The sequence below is a fragment of the Ptychodera flava genome, chromosome 12 (genome assembly GCF_041260155.1).
Source record: "Ptychodera flava strain L36383 chromosome 12, AS_Pfla_20210202, whole genome shotgun sequence".
NCBI classification, from domain to species: Eukaryota; Metazoa; Hemichordata; class Enteropneusta; family Ptychoderidae; genus Ptychodera; species Ptychodera flava.
This window is the reverse complement of record NC_091939.1, coordinates 33809992-33827854: the sequence shown is the minus strand read 5'-3', so window position 1 is coordinate 33827854 and position 17863 is coordinate 33809992. Positions and strand designations below refer to the sequence as shown.

Here is a 17863-nt window from a genome sequence, read left to right as displayed (position 1 = left end):
TGTGTAGTATCAAGCTTTGACTTAAATTAATTTCTACTGTTAATACAAAAATTGAGTATTTTGCCCAAAATGTGCAACTTTTCATCATTCTAGTAAACTTTTGCTCTATACTAAATTTTTGATTCCTAGCTTTTTAAAAATATATTAATATGAATGGTTTTCCTGTCATCTTTGATGAAAAATATTACAGGGGGATTCTTTGCAACATCGTAATACACAGAGGGCCATAAAAGAGGATCAAATACTAGTCAATAATACCATCACCCTTGCACCTGATTTTAATCAGATTATATAATGATGCAGTAGAGGTGCCATTGGACTTATTTTCGCAATCAAAACTGCGATCAAGTACCAGGCCTTGACAATTAGCGCTTTCGGACGCTCTTTGTGATTATTTCCTAAGAACAAGGTGGTTTATCTCAGATTCATTTAGCTTTTAGATTTATTATTAGTTTGCCTTCGTGTAATTTGTTGGAAGATGAAGAGGGCTCCGAGACCAGCTCTTTGTAATGGAATGCACCGAGAAATATTTATCTAACAGATGCTTTAATAAATTTACGATAATGGTTCTTACGATCGATCTGTGATAGTAATTCTCCAATGATCCCAAGTAAAAACCACAAAGGTCATTCTCCCCGGAAAGTACAACTGCTTCATACCTGATCATTAATGCAGATGAAAATTCAAAGACCAAGGTTCAAAGAGGACGACATGCATTTACGTTAGGAATGTTGACATTGCATTTGGCAGGATACATGGATGTTGTATAGCACCACAGACGCCGAAATTGTGGGTTTCGACTGCCCGATAAAATATCACGAAAGACTTTGTCAACTGGTCCACACGATCTTGATATCTGGTTATCCATCGAATTGCCTTGGTCACCCCGGCGTGTACGTGCTGTGAGAAAAAAAGTTAGTCCAATGAATGCGCCTCCCATGGCAAACAAGTCACGACCAGTTCACTGTCGATGTCTCTGTCGCCTGGAAACGCATCACACTTTCCCTCTGTAAAAAGGGTTTATTTACTCAGAAAATTTAAGACTGCAAATGTTTTGCAACATGCTACTTGTCAATGTGTTATTCAGAGTCCTATCTTGTTATTGTATCCACGTAAAACTCTGCAAGCATCATTTCTCTAAGGATACCCCAGAGTTGAAGTCTTTCTCGTGGCACTATGCTCCCGATCTCACCCAGTTTGCTGAAGGAGATCGCTTCGAGAACAGAAGGTCCGTTATGTTAACCAACTTTGAAAAGCACCATAAAAACAGATATACTCCAAAAAAAATTCGAGTGTCAATACTTCACACAACTACCACAATAAACAATGAAATGTGGGTAGAGAAGGCGTGACAAGTTATTTTATCGGGGTGGCTGCTTGTTCACCGGTTGGCACGGACTCTCGTGAATGGCGACTACCTAGAGACAATGCTATGTTTGTCTGCAGTCACTCCCCTGAAGTAGCGATGTTACATCAGTTTGTTTTGGACGCAGATTTCAAGCGTGCTCACTTCATAATCCTGTTTACAAAAGCAATTACAATGGCAAGATAAAGTGTAAATGATAGACTGTCCTGCCTAGCAGTGGACTGTGGGCACAATTATATCTGGTTCAAAGGAATTGTCTGGCTAGACTAGTTGCTCATTTAAGTGTTGTCCGCAATATCGCGAGACCCTGCGGTCCAGGGCAGAGCTGATAACCATGTCCAACGGTCACCATTGTTTCGTACATCATCGCCGCCTTTTTGTCCCGGATACTGACAGAAATCTTATTATCGGTATATGGATAATTTGTACCATTGAAACAGCAGTATCGGCTGTAGGCCCTACATCAGTCGGAAAATATTTTGTAACGTAAGAGTTCTGAAAGCGAATCTGGTCATTTATTTTAGGAAGTGTTTATCTGAGTAGGGAGATCGAGATTGATATTTTGGTGACTACATGTTTTCCCCGTCTACTGTTTTGATAGGAATGTGGTCATATTTATGACCAGCATATTAGAAATTGCCAAGTTTCAAATGATTTACGTTACCCTTCCTGAATTCTGGTCATGTCATTGGGCATGGAATACCTGTGCAACGATTGTGATGCCATTGTACATACATAATCAGATATTCGGGGTATACTATAATGCAATATGCGTATATCCCTTCATAAGGGTATCACACAGACTAAGATCACCTAATCCTTCAACATTAACAAGGTTTTTGCACAAGGTCTTTGTTCAAAATACTTACCCTTGCGTTCAGTGATCTGTGGTTGAAATATGTGTAACTTGAGTCTGCATGTGCGCTGAGCTACCAACCAAGGTCTCGTATATATCACAGTCGCTTGGTGGGCTATTCAGCTCTGGGACATTCCACCCATAGACGAGTGTACAGAAGCGGGGTGTTTCTCGCTTCTGTGCACTCGTCTATGGGGCGAATAGTCCCAGAGGTGAATAGCCCACCAAGAGACTGTGTACATATTCTGATTTCTGACACTTAGGGATATGCTTCTCAAGGACGGAAATGCTGTGGATGCCGCAATCGCTACCCTGTTCTGTACCGGATTATTGAATTGTCACAGCATGGGCATCGGTGGAGGTCATTTCATGTTAATTTACAACAGGAGGACGGAAAACGTGGAGGTGATCGACGCTCGCGAGGAAGCGCCCGCTGCGGCCACGTATGACATGTTCATCAATGAATCAAGGAGTTCATTTGAGGGTAAGTCAGACGTTCGTTATCGAAAAAAGTATGCAAGGTTTATATAAGGCAACAGGCAACTACGTCATTATTTTACAATTGAACAGTATTACTGATACCCTCGCCTTTGGATCGGGCATCATCAATATCACCGTCATGAGCACCATCACATGGGCGGGAAAGAAATCGTCATCTTGCCCGTGCTAGCATGTGTTATCATTTAACCCTTAGGTAACGCGTGTTGCTATTGCCGTAAACAGGCCCTTAGTTTATAATTGTGCGACATTCCAGAATATGTATGATGCTTATAGTCCGTGGGCTTGAAGGAGTATACGTGCTCCCCCCCCCCCCTCAGGATAACAAACCTGCATTTTTCAGAAGCCTTAGGATCCCTAGAATACGAAATTGCATTTTAAAAAAATATAGGGACTCAAAAGCTGTTAGGCGGCCATGTTTTGAAGGGTACCGCAAAATTACGATTTTGCGACCCATATGCATTTTTTGTCAAATCTGTCTTCTTGTAAGTCATCTGTTGAACTTATGTTTCAGATTAAGCTGGCTTGTGGGGTATCATTGGAAAAGCAATTTATTCCTCTTTAAAATGATATATGATAATATGTAATATCTTCTATATAGTTTTCATCAAACAGAGGACCAAAATTTACCCCATACCCCAAAACTTTATATCGCAAATTACAGCTAATATCAAATTCTACCAATTTTTCACCGAGAAATAATACAAAAGGCAATACTCTGTACTAAATTTGTTTTATTTTCTACTGGAACATGTCGGAAACTTCAAACAGACTTAACAAAAATATTGGCATGCTATAGCTGTAACGGTCATATTTTGAAGGGTACAGCAAAATCACAGTATTGCCGACTCGCATGCGTTTTTGTAAACCATTGTCTTCTTGTAAGTTATCTGCTAAGCGAGCTTATTTTTTACTCTAACCTAGCTAGTGGGGTATGATTGGAAAGGTAATTCATTTCTCTTTAAATCATATATTGTTTCATACAATATCTTCCATAGTTTTTATGAAAGAGGACCAAAACTTGTCCCGTACCCCAAACTTTATATGGCAAATTACTGTCAAAACGAATCTCAAATTCTACCAACTATTTGCCTAGTGTGCAGACTCATTTTGTCGGCCCAACCTAAGTTCAAGTTCTAATTTCTGTCATTCAAACTCTGTTGAGCTTCTCTTTTCTTTCTGGCTTTCTTTCATTCTCTTGAAATCTTAATTTTCTCTTTCGAATTCATTTCTAACAATTCGAATGCAGTATTATTGGTTTCATCCATACTTTGTTTAGCCATATCAAGGTGACTAGAAATTGCATGAATAATTTCCTTTGTCATATTACTACCAGGCAGGGCGGACTCCAAACGAGCAGCCACTAGCTTTAGTCTGCTTTCCGAAGTTGTTTTAATTCTCATCAGCAGACAAACTTTCCCTAGCAACAAACTCAACCACATTGAACTCGCCTGAGGTAGCCGCCATGATGTGATCTTGACACTGAGAAAGTTACTGATTTGAATCTTTCTGTTCAAAACCCTGGACGACCACGTACTAGACAGTTCAGCTTTTAGCTACTATAGACTATAGTCTATAGAAGCTATTGGGATGGGTATCCGTCCGGCGTCCGTCGTCAGTCTGTATGTATGTATGTATGTATGTATGTCCGTTTGTGAGGCGTCCGTCCACTCAAATATCTTGAGAACCGCAGTACTTACTGATTTGATATTTGTTGTGTAGATGAAAAATAGGATTTTGAGAAACTGTTTTTTTTTATTTTTTGATATTGTTGAAAATAGGCAAATTAATGCCAAAAAAAGGGTTTTTGGTAAAAAATCTTCTTCTTCATAACCGCTGGTCAGACAGCTTTGTTATTTGGTATACAGGTCCCTAGGGATAACCCAACTTAGATTTGTTCAAATTGTGATGAAATATGCAAATGTGTATTTTTAAGGAATTTTTTTGTCATTTTGGTCAAAGTTTGACTTACATTGTATGTAATTCTTGTACTGTAAAAACCCTATCAATTCACCCAGAAAAAAAATAATTAATATGATTTTTAAATAATTGAATTAATTAGGAAATCATCAAAGCCAAAATAATTTTAGTGTGGAATTATCAGAAAGTTCAACTTTTTTTGACAGTTCATAGTGAATTGAGGATTAAAACATGTAAAGGCAACTTTCCTGAATCCCAACTTTGATATATTCTGAACCACCATTTATGTTATCTAAAGAAATTGCTCATAATAGTTTGTCATGATAGGGTGGTTAAACAAATAGAGATAGAGAAAGTTCTAATTTCCATACATGGTTGACTTGGTAAGGATAAAATAAGATTACTTTTGGAGCAAAAAAATAGAGTGGTCAATTAAAAGAGTGGTCAAAGTGATAGGGTTTTTATGGTAAAGCTGGGCTGTAAGATTCCTCATGTGCTATTTATAGCAATTATGCAATCTGTGTAAACAGTGCAATGAAAGTGTAACATGATTCCTTATAATGCTTTTGATGACCTTGAACTTCTTAAGTTTCAAACATTTGTCTCTTTAGTGTGCTTTCTCTGAGTACGTACAGTCTCAACTTATTCAACAGAACTTACTTACAATGTTAATTTGAAAGTTAAAATGTGCTTGGTTAATAGGATGAAACTACTGATATTAAAAGATAACCAGCTCAAGATTCTTTATAACCTGACAGATATGCTGTTTTTTTATGACGTAAATCTTGATTTAAGCAAGTCTTGTTTACTTTAATTAGAATGTAATTAACTCTCGTTTATTTGCTATGTAGACTAATATAGTCTGATGAAATATGCAAATCTGTATTTTTACGGAATTTTTTTCCATTTTTGGTCAGGCCATCCTGAAATGAGCTATCAAAGATATCCACCTCCATCAATACATGTGTCACAAAAGGTTATTCTCTACATAACACAGCAGAGCTCTGTCAACTGTTGAGTCGCTTGTTTTTTCAAAACGGCTGGTCAGACAGCTTTAATATTTGGTTTACATGTCCCTAGGATGACCTTAGTGAGATGATTTCATACAGTCAGGAAATACTTAATTTTGTATCCATGTCTATAGTAGCTTCAGGGACTTTGGCCCTATGTTAAAAGAAACTGGCCAAAAGCTTGTCAATACAAAAGACAGTGATCCAAGTATTCAGCAAAGTAAATTAATCTATTTAACCAAAGAAAACGGTGATAAAAAGAAATTGACAAAACGTTACAATTTCTTATCCTAAACGTGGCCTGGTGACTAAAGCTAACGGCAAACTCAAATGTTCAGTGTCCGACAAGAGCGCTCTTTACCTTGGTGTTGCTGACTTCAGCCGACGTGCGACACGCGACAGTCCACGAACCACCGACACTCAGGTTTGGGAAATAGTCCGTAGAATAATGGCACAAACCGGCCTAAAACCGCTGGTCAAACAAAAGACAGTGCTCCAAATATTCAGCAAAGTAAATTAATCTATTTAACCAAAGAAAACAGTGATTAAAACACTTGTTAACAAAACGTTACAATTTATTATCCTAAACGTGACCAGGTGACTAAATGAACCTAAGCTAACGGCAAACTCAAAGTGTTCAGTGTCCGACAAGAGCGCTCGTTACCTAAGGTATTGTTGACTTTAACCGACCTGCAACGCGCGACAGTCCACGAATAACAGACCCCGACACTCAGGTCTGGCCTATAGTCCGTAGAAAAACAGCACAACTTCCTACAAATAGGGCTTTTATCTCGTGGTAACACTCACCGGATCGGAGCTTCTTTGGATGTCCACCCGAATCCACAGATATATATATATGACAGTAACCGCAGAATTGTGTTTCCAGTGCGCAATCGTACAACAGAGAGTAAACTGGCGTGGACACCGGCTGATCACAGCAATGAAGGAAGAACACCGCGACATGGCAATAAGCGAGCTTTTGTCAGAAATGAATAATTCATCAACACACCTGGTCACGTAACACAATGGAAGGGAAAACTAAAACATGCTAAACTTTTACACCTGGTCACGATATACAACTACGTAACACTAGACATATTACAAAAGAGGAACATGTAATTGCATATTGTAAGATGCATATATGAAGTGAAATGGTCAAAATCTCGTGGTATACCGTCGCTTGGTGTGATTTATCGCTATTATATCATAACAATATATTGAAATTCTGGCGTGGAACGTCATAAAAGGATTTTTCCTCAAGCAGAGAGCTAGCGCGCATGCCAGCCGTGGTATATCGCCAATACGGTTGTTTTCGCGTCTCGACCAATCAGATCGCTGTATTTGCACCATCAATATACTGGTATGATAGAACATGCAATATCAATTTTAGTTTTTATGAAAGAGGACCAAAACTTATATTACCCCATATTCGAAAGTTGATATTGCAAATAATCTCAATATATACCAATTTTGTTTGTTACAGAAGTATGTCACAAATATGAAATGGACTTTTAGCGAGAAGATAATATGATTTAGTAGCATTGAGATCATATTTCAAGGGTACCCAGATATGGCAAATTCGCTGAAACAAATACATTTTTATAAAACGCATCTTTATGAAAGTTGCCAGTTAACTTAAATTTGATACAACCCAGAATTGTGGGGTAGCATTGGAAAGAATATCTTTTCATTTTGCCGCATTATAAAGTGCACTATCATCTAGAGTTTTCATGCAATATCATAAAAACCTGCCCCTACCACCAAGTCTTATTTGCAAACTACAGCTGTTCTCTAATAGGTAGTTTTGGCACAAACAGAATTTGAGGTAAGTTTTGACAGTAATTTGCCATTTAAAGTTTGGGGTAAGTTTTGGTCCTTTTTCATGAAAACTTTAGAACGTATTGTACATAACAATATATCATTTTAAAGAGCAATAGCTTACATTTCTAATGATAGCAAATGAAGCAAATTTAATACAAAGTATTGCATTTTGTATTATATCCAGGTAAAAATTGGTAGAATTTAAATTAGCTGTAATTTGCGACATAAAGTTTTTGGGTATGGGGTAAGTTTTGGTCCTATTTCATGAAAAATATGGAAGATATTGTATATTATCATATATCATTATAAAGAGGAATAAATTGCCTTTCCAGTGATACCCCACAAAGCTGGTTATATTAAAAAATAAGCTCAACAGATGACTTACAAGAAGACAGGTCTGACAAAAATGCATGTGGGTCGCAAAATCGTAACTTTGCGGTACCCTTCAAAACATTGCCGTTGCAGCTATTGAGTCCCTCTATTTTTTCTGTAAAAATTCAATTTCGTATTCTAGGGATTCCAAGGCTTCTGAAAAATATAGGTTTGTTATCCTGTAGGGGGGCACGTAGACCCCCTCTAGCCCACGGCCTATTACGATGACAGGGAAAATTATCGGAACTCACTATGACTGAGAATTCAAATTGAAACAACTAACTGGCAAGAAAATGGGTCCACCGATCACTACAATATTGTTGAAAGGAAATTCATGCCCACGAACTAATTGTCTAATTTTTTGGCCACTAAGTTGCCAGACAATGTCACTTCTCTAATACATTTTATTTTCAATTCGTTTTCCATGTCTATCTTTCCCATTACCATACGCTATCTTTCCCAGGTGGCCTAGCCATTGCAGTTCCCGGGGAGCTTGAAGGTATGTGGACTGCTTTCCAGCGATATGGTAGTCTCAAATGGGCAGACCTTATACAGCCAAGTATAGACTTGGCCGAAAATGGATTTGAGGTCGGGGAGGCATTAGCACGTGCGATCGAAAGGTACGAGGACACAATATTGGAAGATCCAGATTTAAGGTGAGGAAATTATTTACATGTAGTTGACTGACTTATGACGTATCATTTGCATTGTGTCTTATAATTTCCCATTAGACTGGACTTAGATGTAGGGGTTGCAACGTGTCCGTTAACAGTGTGTCTCCTCTCTCAAGCAAAAGCGGACACATCGCCATCTGTGCATCTGATGTTAGTCAGATCGATAGTTCCCTGTCTTTCGTTGTTTTCGTAGTCTTTGTTTGCATTGTGATGATCCGTTTATATTATTATCAAATTGTAAAGGAAACTTCTTGCTGTTCTGAATCAGGATTCAGGGGAACTTCAAACCACAGTACGCGTAGATGGAGTAAATATATAGATCAGGCGACACAAGAATTAACGTTGCGCTCGAAACTTTATTTCCCCAGGTCAGCCTGATGGCTGCCTGGGGCAACCCTTAGCTCCGAGAGCCTGGAGATATGCTCACTCCAAGGCCCCCAAAGTCCGACTCCCAAATTTACAATACTTTGTCGACAAGAAAACTTGCCAACGCTAGTTTCACAATGATTAATATGTGCATGCATGGGACATGTCACAACACCATTGTTTTAAATCCAAGCTGTGAAAATATGAAAAGCTATACTTGACAGCTACAGTTCTGATAAAAGTTCGACTACATTGTCTTTCTATTGTCCAACCTTGCGTGAGACATTTCATGCATAATCATAGGAATTCACGAGACATGCGGGTGCCTGGAATGGCGTTGCCATTGAATTTAAACAGAAGAGACTTGAAAATGTGAATTTGCCGCCAATTTTGAAGAATTACACCTCCGGTAAATGGTGGGAATTCAAGCCCAAGTGGCGAAATGTTGAAATTTGGCGAATTACTAAATGAAGATTTACAGTAACCGGGTTAAGTTATAGAAACATGACATCGTTCTTTCTCCCACAAAGGCTTGCCCTCAAGCCTTATAAAAGGTGTCTCAAATATAGATCGAATACAAAAATATTACATTTACACAAAATACACAAGGAAAGTACAGGATTTCAGAAGAACATCAAGTGGAAAGTACATTTTTGTTTGTTATTAGAAATATGACATTATCGTCGCACAACACTTATGTTGACACATATTGGTACAAGAGCATACGGTCATTTCCCCTAGAATTGCAGGGTATTCCCCATGCTAATATATTTGATCTATTCCCTGGTGCTGATCTCTCTTATTAAGGCAAAGACGCTAGTTTGAAAAGAAGTAATACTGAAGCCAGAAGTTAGGTACAATGCGCCTGGGGGACAGATATTTTGTCTCTCAAAGTTTTACAGCTCCTATTGAACAGGCAGTAGCGCGGGAATTATTAGCACGAAAGGTCGAATTCCTCGAGACCATATATATTTAATATCATACCCGATTATTAATCAAATGTCGTTTCGCCCTTCCTGCAATTCTAAACACTTCGCCATTCGCTAGTAGCAGAATTGAAAAAGCGCTGACGCGTGATACATGTGATTGTATTTTTTCTTTACCAGTAACGTATTTGCAAAGGACGGGGAGGTACTTAAGGAAGGTGATATTTGCGTCATGCCAGAATTGGGCAAGACGCTGAGACTAATCGCCGAAGAAGGGGGCTTGGATTTCTACACAGGAAAATTGGCCAAAGAAATTATCAAGGATATCGAGGAAAAAGGTTAGTTACATTTGTTTAGAGATAGAATGCTCCTGCTTCAACCAGAAAATGGCGGTGAAGAAAAGTCCGTAACACACCATACCAAGGCTTATGGAAGTTTCATAAGTAGGCTGGACCATCGTTTGGTCTATGAAGCTGTAGAGAAATGTGCAGATTGTGTAGACAAGCCCACTAGTTGCTTGGCATACCATTTGTCTATAATTCACTCTGGCATACGCAATAACATAACCACTTGCTCGCCAAGCAATCGGCCCACCATCAACGCGACAGGTTTAATTGTATTTCGACTGATTTTTCTAGATTCGGTTATACGGTATGTGGGTCAACCGGATACAGTATTCGTTCTTGGCCTGGTTGTGCCGAACAATTTAACAGTTCGATCATAAAAAGTCACCTGTAATCTAAATATGCCCATATATGGTCCCAATATATGGGGCGTTCCTTGGTATTCAAAATGCCCATGTGAGGGCGCTGTTTTTTAAAAAGCGGCCACCCGCTTAAAAACTGTGATTGGTTGGATTTTCTCTTTCCATGGTAACTGTGGCAAAATTGGAACAGGTGACAGTATACCTTTAAGGTAGAATACGCCTCTGGTATAGATTTGCGGACTCTCAAATTCCCAAAACTTTATAATATGTCGCTTACGGGGACTCAATTTGAAGCTCTTGGAGTAAGAAAAGTCTTCATCGTCTTACCTCATCCCCCCCTCCCACAAGATTTAACACAGAGATGGCGACCATTTTGAATTCCAAATATTGGCAATGTTGGGTAATTTTTTCTCTATTATAAACATTTTGTATGGTGACCCCTGATTTTTTATTCTTGATTTGGAACAAGAATGGTTGAAATTTTCCTGAACAGATACGTTTGGCATAACTCTGCAAAGCAGGTTCTGGTCGTATGCTAGAGCAAATATTTATTAAAAGATTGTACCCTTATTAAGAGCGTCTTACGGATCAAAGCAATTGAAACCATGATTCTAAGTTTCATTTTTATAGCCTCATATCGTATACGGCGGTATTTGGCACATTGTTTACATATAAGCAATAACTTAGCGAGTCACTTCTGACGTATATACTTTGTTTTACGTCACGGTAAGATGATAAAAGACGCGATGCATAGATAGCGTACTGTATAGTCTTCTATTTTGTTGACTTCTATATTCACAGCGTTCAATCACTCATGTCGTAACTGAAGGCCGTAGCTTTGCCTTCGCTAAAATACTAAAACTTGCTCAAACTGTTTACTGTTTATTCAGTAATTAATGGTGTCTAAAATTTATCTGGTTTTGGTGGAGGGACATGGTTGCCCATAACGAGGCTGGAAACATTGTTTTATATGATAAAATAACAGGACACGTCAGCCATGATATGCACAATGTCAAAATTATAGAAAAAATTGATATATAAAGACAGGATTGTCACCTTTACTTTGCATGAGAGTAAATCACGAGCGAAACAGCAGGTTGGATTATTTAAATTCTCATGCAGATATTTTGCCAGGGAAAAAATTAAGGTTTATACCATTGGTAACCATGGTAAAATGCCGGTGAACTCATTCTTGGGTTGGTAGATAAAAATTTAAACCTCTGATGAGGAAATATACGTATTTTAAGTTCGTAGTTTTAGACACATCAATAGCACAGAGTGCGTAACTGGACATCCATGTCTACGTGACGTAGCGCCTTCCATCTTTTCCTGACTCTTAACCAAAATACTGGTTTCAATTATTTTTAGCCAGTATCAACTAACGGATTATCCATAACCCTCCATGTGACAAAATGCCTAGAATTATATAAAACTATGCAACTGATTTCGGATGATATACAACCATGATTGATTTTTAGGGAGCCTCGTTTTCGCTACCGTTGTACGGTTGCTTCGAAAACCAACAGAATTTAGTCCGATTTGAGCAATCTACAAAAATATTGAACAAGCAAGTGAAAAAAGGAATTCTTGTGGGTTAATCAATGTCATATTATAAGTAAAAGAGAACTGACAGGGCGACATTGGACTTTAACATTTCTTCTGACACCCCCCCCCCTTTCGTGTGTGACACAACTTCAGTCCTCTTTTAAGGCAGTTTTCATCATTTAGGCCTAAATGTATTACCAAGTCCAGGAGCTGGGACGATTCAACTTATTATTATTTACATTGCTTTCGTAGGTAGTATCATTACATTGGACGATCTCAAATCTTACCGGTCGAAACGGAAGCAGCCACTGTCAGTGACGGTACGGAACCTAACGTTGTACTCGCCTCCCCCTCCCGCAAGTGGTGCAGTCATATCATTCATCTTCAACATCTTGGAAGGTAAGACTTCGGACGAAACGCCTTTGTCGTGTACGTTTTTGTTTATCGTTTTAATTCAACCAGTTTTGCTGATTTAATCTGTCACATCATGCCATTCGCAGGTAGTGACGCCCATACTCCGGCGACATGGCACTTCTTACTCGTGACATGTGTTGTACTGGGTGGTCACCACATATACAGACGTCGACCGTATTTTCTATGCCAACACTCACCTAACTAAAACTGTTTTCCCTATTTTCGCCATCCGTTTAGGTTACAATTTTACCGAAGATAGTATAATAACAGATCAGGAATCTATTCTCACCTACCATCGCATCGTTGAGTCATTCAAGCACGCGTTCGCGCATCGCTCAGAGCTAGGCGATGAGGATTATGTGGACATCTCAGACGTAAGTATGATGTCATCAAAACAGCGTACACTTGCAAGGAAGCTCGTGTCTGTGCAATATAACTCAATAAGTGTAAAATTACCTTTGTTGTGATAGCATTAATTGAACGAACGAATGGATGAATAATGAATGATAATTCTAGAAGTGATACCTAGTACCTTCTTAAGATCGATTTAAGATAAAAAGTGTAATATTTTGAGTGTGATTATAGGCAGTAGACAGGCCCGCTTCACAGTCTAGTCTTTTAGGTTTAATAGACCCGTCGTGGTTACTGTCCAGGGGGGGGGGGGGAGATTTTTCGTAGTGAATTCTGTCTCCTATAAACTTCTACGTCTCTCCCGATATGTCTGTTATACTGCAACACTTCTCTCTGACTCTCTGTCCTCTTTCTCTCTTTCTCTCTCTCTCTCTGTTCCCCATACTCTCAGTTGGTAGCTGACATGACCTCAAAAGAATACGCAGAGAGCATACGTCAGTTGATAAACGACAGCACAACATACGACGTCTATCACTATTATGATGTTGTGAAAGACGCGGGAACTGGAAGCGGCGGCACCAGCCACATTTCCATTTTAGATCAGTACGGCAATGCCGTGTCTGTCACCTCCACTATCAATACTTAGTAAGTGCATTCAGATTTGCACCAATCACAGTGGAGGTCGCATGCGAGGTTTTCCTTCATTTTATTGATGAAACTGGCTTTTTTGGAAAGGTGGTTTCGACTGACACCAAATATACATTCAAAACGCTGGCCTTTCGTGTACTTCAGGGTCGATGGGCTGCCAAACTTTTCGCCAACGAATCTGAAACATATCTACGAGATTAATCACGTTATAAATTCTCATTTCCAAAGCTACGAGAGCTTTGCCGGTGTCAGAATCATTCTGACATCGTGTTCTCACGTCGGCTGAAACTTGTCGCGGCATGTGACCTCTCGGATTGTAAATATTTTAAGTTTCCGATATCTGAAAGTAATCGTACAAAACGTAATACAGTTGGAAAGTGATAGAGATAATATATTTAAGGTTTTACACGATTTCGAAATTAATTGATTTCCTTTGTTTTAGTTTTGGATCGAAGGTCCTTGGCAGGAGAACTGGCATAATTTTCAACAATGAGATGGATGACTTTTCAACACCGAATCAGACGAATCATTATGGCGTACCTCCGTCCGAAGCGAATTTCATCGAACCAGGAAAGCGCCCTCTATCCTCAATGAATCCCTTAATTTTCCTCAACCACACGAAAGACGCGACCTTGACAATCGGGCGATCAGGCGGCACGAGGATAACGACATCGACAGCGTTGGTATGTGAATGATCGGTTGAAAATATGTGTACCACCGTATTTTCACTTTGCAGGCTCTCTCGATATTCTACATGGTGATACAGCCATGAGATCCTGGCGGTTGCACTCCCAGGATGGCTGGAGTGTCCAACCAGCCTCGTTCCGCAAAATCTCAAGATGACCCTTTTCTTGGACTTTTCAACAAAAGTCGATACTCTTTGTTGAGAAAGACAACCTCCAAAATCTTGCAGAGGGACGGTAATTTCACAATACAGTAAGAGCGATGACAATGCTGAATTGAACGATGAGATTGTTTTCAATATTAACACTCCTGTATATTATATTAGTCTGTTGTCGTTATCTTCTAAGCTAATGTTCATCACAGTCTACATTATTGATAATTTCTTGGGAACAAAATATTATTTTGTGAGTTCTGAGTATCTGCTGGGTATTCTATTCCTTTCACGGGCAAGGAGTTGGAAAAAGTACCAATTTCTTGTATTTCACGGCCCTTGAACATAAACCCAAAAAAAACTTTTCTTAGATATCGGGAACACGAAGAAGACCAATTTTCTTGAGTACCACCATCGGGCTTGTGGTAAAACCAACTGACAGCTGACTTAGTAAGCTTTAGCGCTCATGGTATGTTTTTGGTAAGAATTGTTCGGTACGTTTTAGCTGAAACAAAAGACCGATGCAATGTTATCCTAAAACATACATGCAGTTGTCAGTAGTGCACAAAATTATGGTGTCAAAACTTGAAATTGTCATATTGAAAAAAGTTCGAGTGTATACATAGAGGTCACTTTCGTGTTAACCTTATCTGCAAGAAACTGAAATTTCAAACAGAAAGGGCCTTCTGCGTTCAGAAGACAACTTTAGTGCAGTAAAAGTTTCAGCCAATTATTTCTTTCATTTTTGTGAAAAGAATGAAAAGACGAAATGCAAACGACAGTAAGGCAGTACAGACTCCAAGTTCTCAAGTGTGGGGTCGATACACAAAAGATATAGCAAGGTTCGAGCTCGCGCTCGGCCAACTGCTTTGTGCGCCTGATGGCAGGCAATGAAAACTACGCCCGGGGATAGATGGCGCAGGTGGCCGTATGAGATTAATACTGAACGATTTACTCTATTCGTTCACAGTCTGCCATTAATGTACTTTGGTTTGGGGACAATCTTGGGGACGGTATAATGCGACCAAGAGTACACCATCAACTGGTACCGGATGAAGCGGGCCACGAACCGGAGTTTAATGAGGTAAGAGGAACGTCATAAGTCACGTGAGTGACCGCTCTTCAATATCGGACCAATATTCTGAAGAGCATTTGAAGGCAATGCAAGTAGGGGTATCAAAACAAAATAAGTTGTGTACTAAACTCAAAAATGTGACGTGAAATCTGATTTAGGACTCAAACAAAGACAAGTAAAAGCGTCGGGAGTATCGCTAACCTGATAATCATGCGTGGCTTTGCCGTTTTTAACAGCCACAGTAAGGCTGACAGAAAAATCAGAATTTAAGGAGGAATGCCATAAAAAATCCTAGAAAATTGTTTGTGTCGCATAATGTCACATGTACCATAAGTATCACCACAATAGGCAACAACTGCCTGTCCGGTAAGGTAAATTTTGGGCTCTACAGAAATTTAGAATAGTTTCAAACGTTTTGTCTTCTGAAATCAAAGGCGAGGTATATTGGGTATTCAGTGTGCGACACGGCAAATAGCGTTTTGCCCACGCAGACAAGTTTAGGAATGTCCTCTCGTTGTTTTGAACAACTTCCTGGTCCATGTACCTGCATCGCTACTCGTTTCTACAATGCAAAACATTTGTATCTTCAATCAAGGAATGCGCAGACAGTACTTCTAACCACTTCTTTCTTGGTCTTTCCAGACTATTGTTGAAGGTCTCCGACAGAAAAATCACGTGACGTCGACGTACAGCAGGACATCATCGGTCGTTCAGGGAATACAGCTGGTTGAAGACAAGGTGCATGCGTATTGCGATGACCGCAAAGATGGCATCGCGGATGGATATTAGGGTCGAACCACATGGCATGTGAGGGCACCAGAGCAAACGAGTCCATCTTTCTCATTAAAATTTCTGCCCTGGTATGTTTTTTGTCTGCCTGGGAAAACAATTTTAACATTTTGCTCTGTAAGATAAATTTGTGTATTGTTGATTTTAGAGGCATTAAATTATCCCGTATTGCCCCTTTTCATGAAAGATGTTTTCCCTGACAGGGGAACAATGATGACGTCATTTCCCTTGTTGTTGTAAGCAGACGATAAAAACTGCTTCATCGTTTTTTGTTGACAGTGAAGACGCGGTCTCTTCTACGATCACAGACATATCAAAAATTGATTTCTAAAAATAAACGACGTTTTGAAATAGCGTCATAGGTACACAAAGCGAGAATAACAAATTCAGTCCCATGTCTCGCGACAATTGTCATATTATCGCGGGACAGTTTATCTGACAACTGCTTAAAGACACTAATGCAGTTTATTACTTCACTAGCAATCCAACCCTCCAGTATCTGTAAGTCTTTGATTTGATTTATTTGACATTATTTTTTGTCTTTTATGTAAAATACAGTTTTACTTCCAAAATTATGTCGAAATGCACAGTGTTGAAAGTCTCCCAACACTGCCTGCGTGTGAGGTTCATGGCCAATGCTCTAGTTGAGTGAGCTGATTGTAGTCCAAACGAACATTCCTTGTACACGATACAGTATGTGACCTGGTTAATGCGTTGTATCTCTGCACACTCCGGGAATAAAAAAGAGAGTATTCTTGAGCAAAAATGACGGAAATTGTATGAAAGTTTAAGTTGTTGGCCTTCTAGTTCATCGTTATTTTGTTACTAACAGACACTATTCAAGACAAAAAATAAAAGAAAAGTATAAGTTCATAACAGATCAGTAATTACTGAGTAAGGTAATAAAATCTGTAAACGGCTAGTGTTGATTTGCCGACTTTGGCAGTGGTAGTCATAAAGACACTGAGATAAGGCCATTTGGCCACCTTCACCTCTTGATGTATATTTCCATATTTTTATTTCAAGATGATAGAATTCAAGGAATGATTAAATTCCTTTCTTGTTTAATTTATAATCGAAATCTTTTATGCAAATGTCACCAGGAAATATCAATGCAATCATTTATGTATTTTCATAGATAAATTCCGTCTGTATAATTATGTATAGCCACACGTTTGCTTTGATGTGCTTATGTTGATAACACCGATAATTTTTGGGGTAAAAAACCGTGCTTTGATTTTTTTCAGAATTATTAGAATCAATGTTCGAAAAAAGCAATATTTTGTCTCAAATTGTCTGTCAACTTCTTTCATCATATAGAATTTAACATTTATTCTTCTAAAAATAATAAATTTTGAATGTTTCACTACCTATGAGAGTTTTATTTGATGTTTTTACAGTTCTCTGTCAACTTATTTTGAAGTGGATAGGCGAGGTTATCTCCACCACATGGATACATTAACGAGACTTGCAAATATGGTCAAGTTATGCTCTGGTGATATTTTTTTAAAATTGTGGTCATCGACTTTTAACACTTACGCAACATTTCAGTACTGAAGATATCCCATAATTCATCATGATTTGTACACACGGATCTTCTCAGTGAAATCTACTGTGTCTCCCATGTGTAGACAAATTCACAGACAAGTTTTTTAAATTCTGAAATCGTACTTTTGAGGACACCATTCTTC

General features: G+C 38.8%; 1 protein-coding gene across 1 annotated transcript in view; it reads left to right on the top strand.

Annotated features, from left to right (window-relative positions):
* Positions 1 to 17543, top strand: part of LOC139145700 (glutathione hydrolase 1 proenzyme-like) — a 29113-nt gene extending 11570 nt beyond the window's left edge. The window contains exons 3-11 of the mRNA XM_070717006.1: positions 2486 to 2706; positions 8307 to 8499; positions 9990 to 10147; positions 12313 to 12459; positions 12712 to 12848; positions 13277 to 13470; positions 13916 to 14156; positions 15279 to 15392; positions 16026 to 17543. Of these exons, the coding sequence (XP_070573107.1) occupies positions 2486 to 2706; positions 8307 to 8499; positions 9990 to 10147; positions 12313 to 12459; positions 12712 to 12848; positions 13277 to 13470; positions 13916 to 14156; positions 15279 to 15392; positions 16026 to 16172 (1552 nt within the window). The 3' untranslated portion in view covers positions 16173 to 17543. The remainder of the gene's footprint in view (positions 1 to 2485; positions 2707 to 8306; positions 8500 to 9989; positions 10148 to 12312; positions 12460 to 12711; positions 12849 to 13276; positions 13471 to 13915; positions 14157 to 15278; positions 15393 to 16025) is intronic.
* Positions 17544 to 17863: the final 320 nt, after the last annotated feature.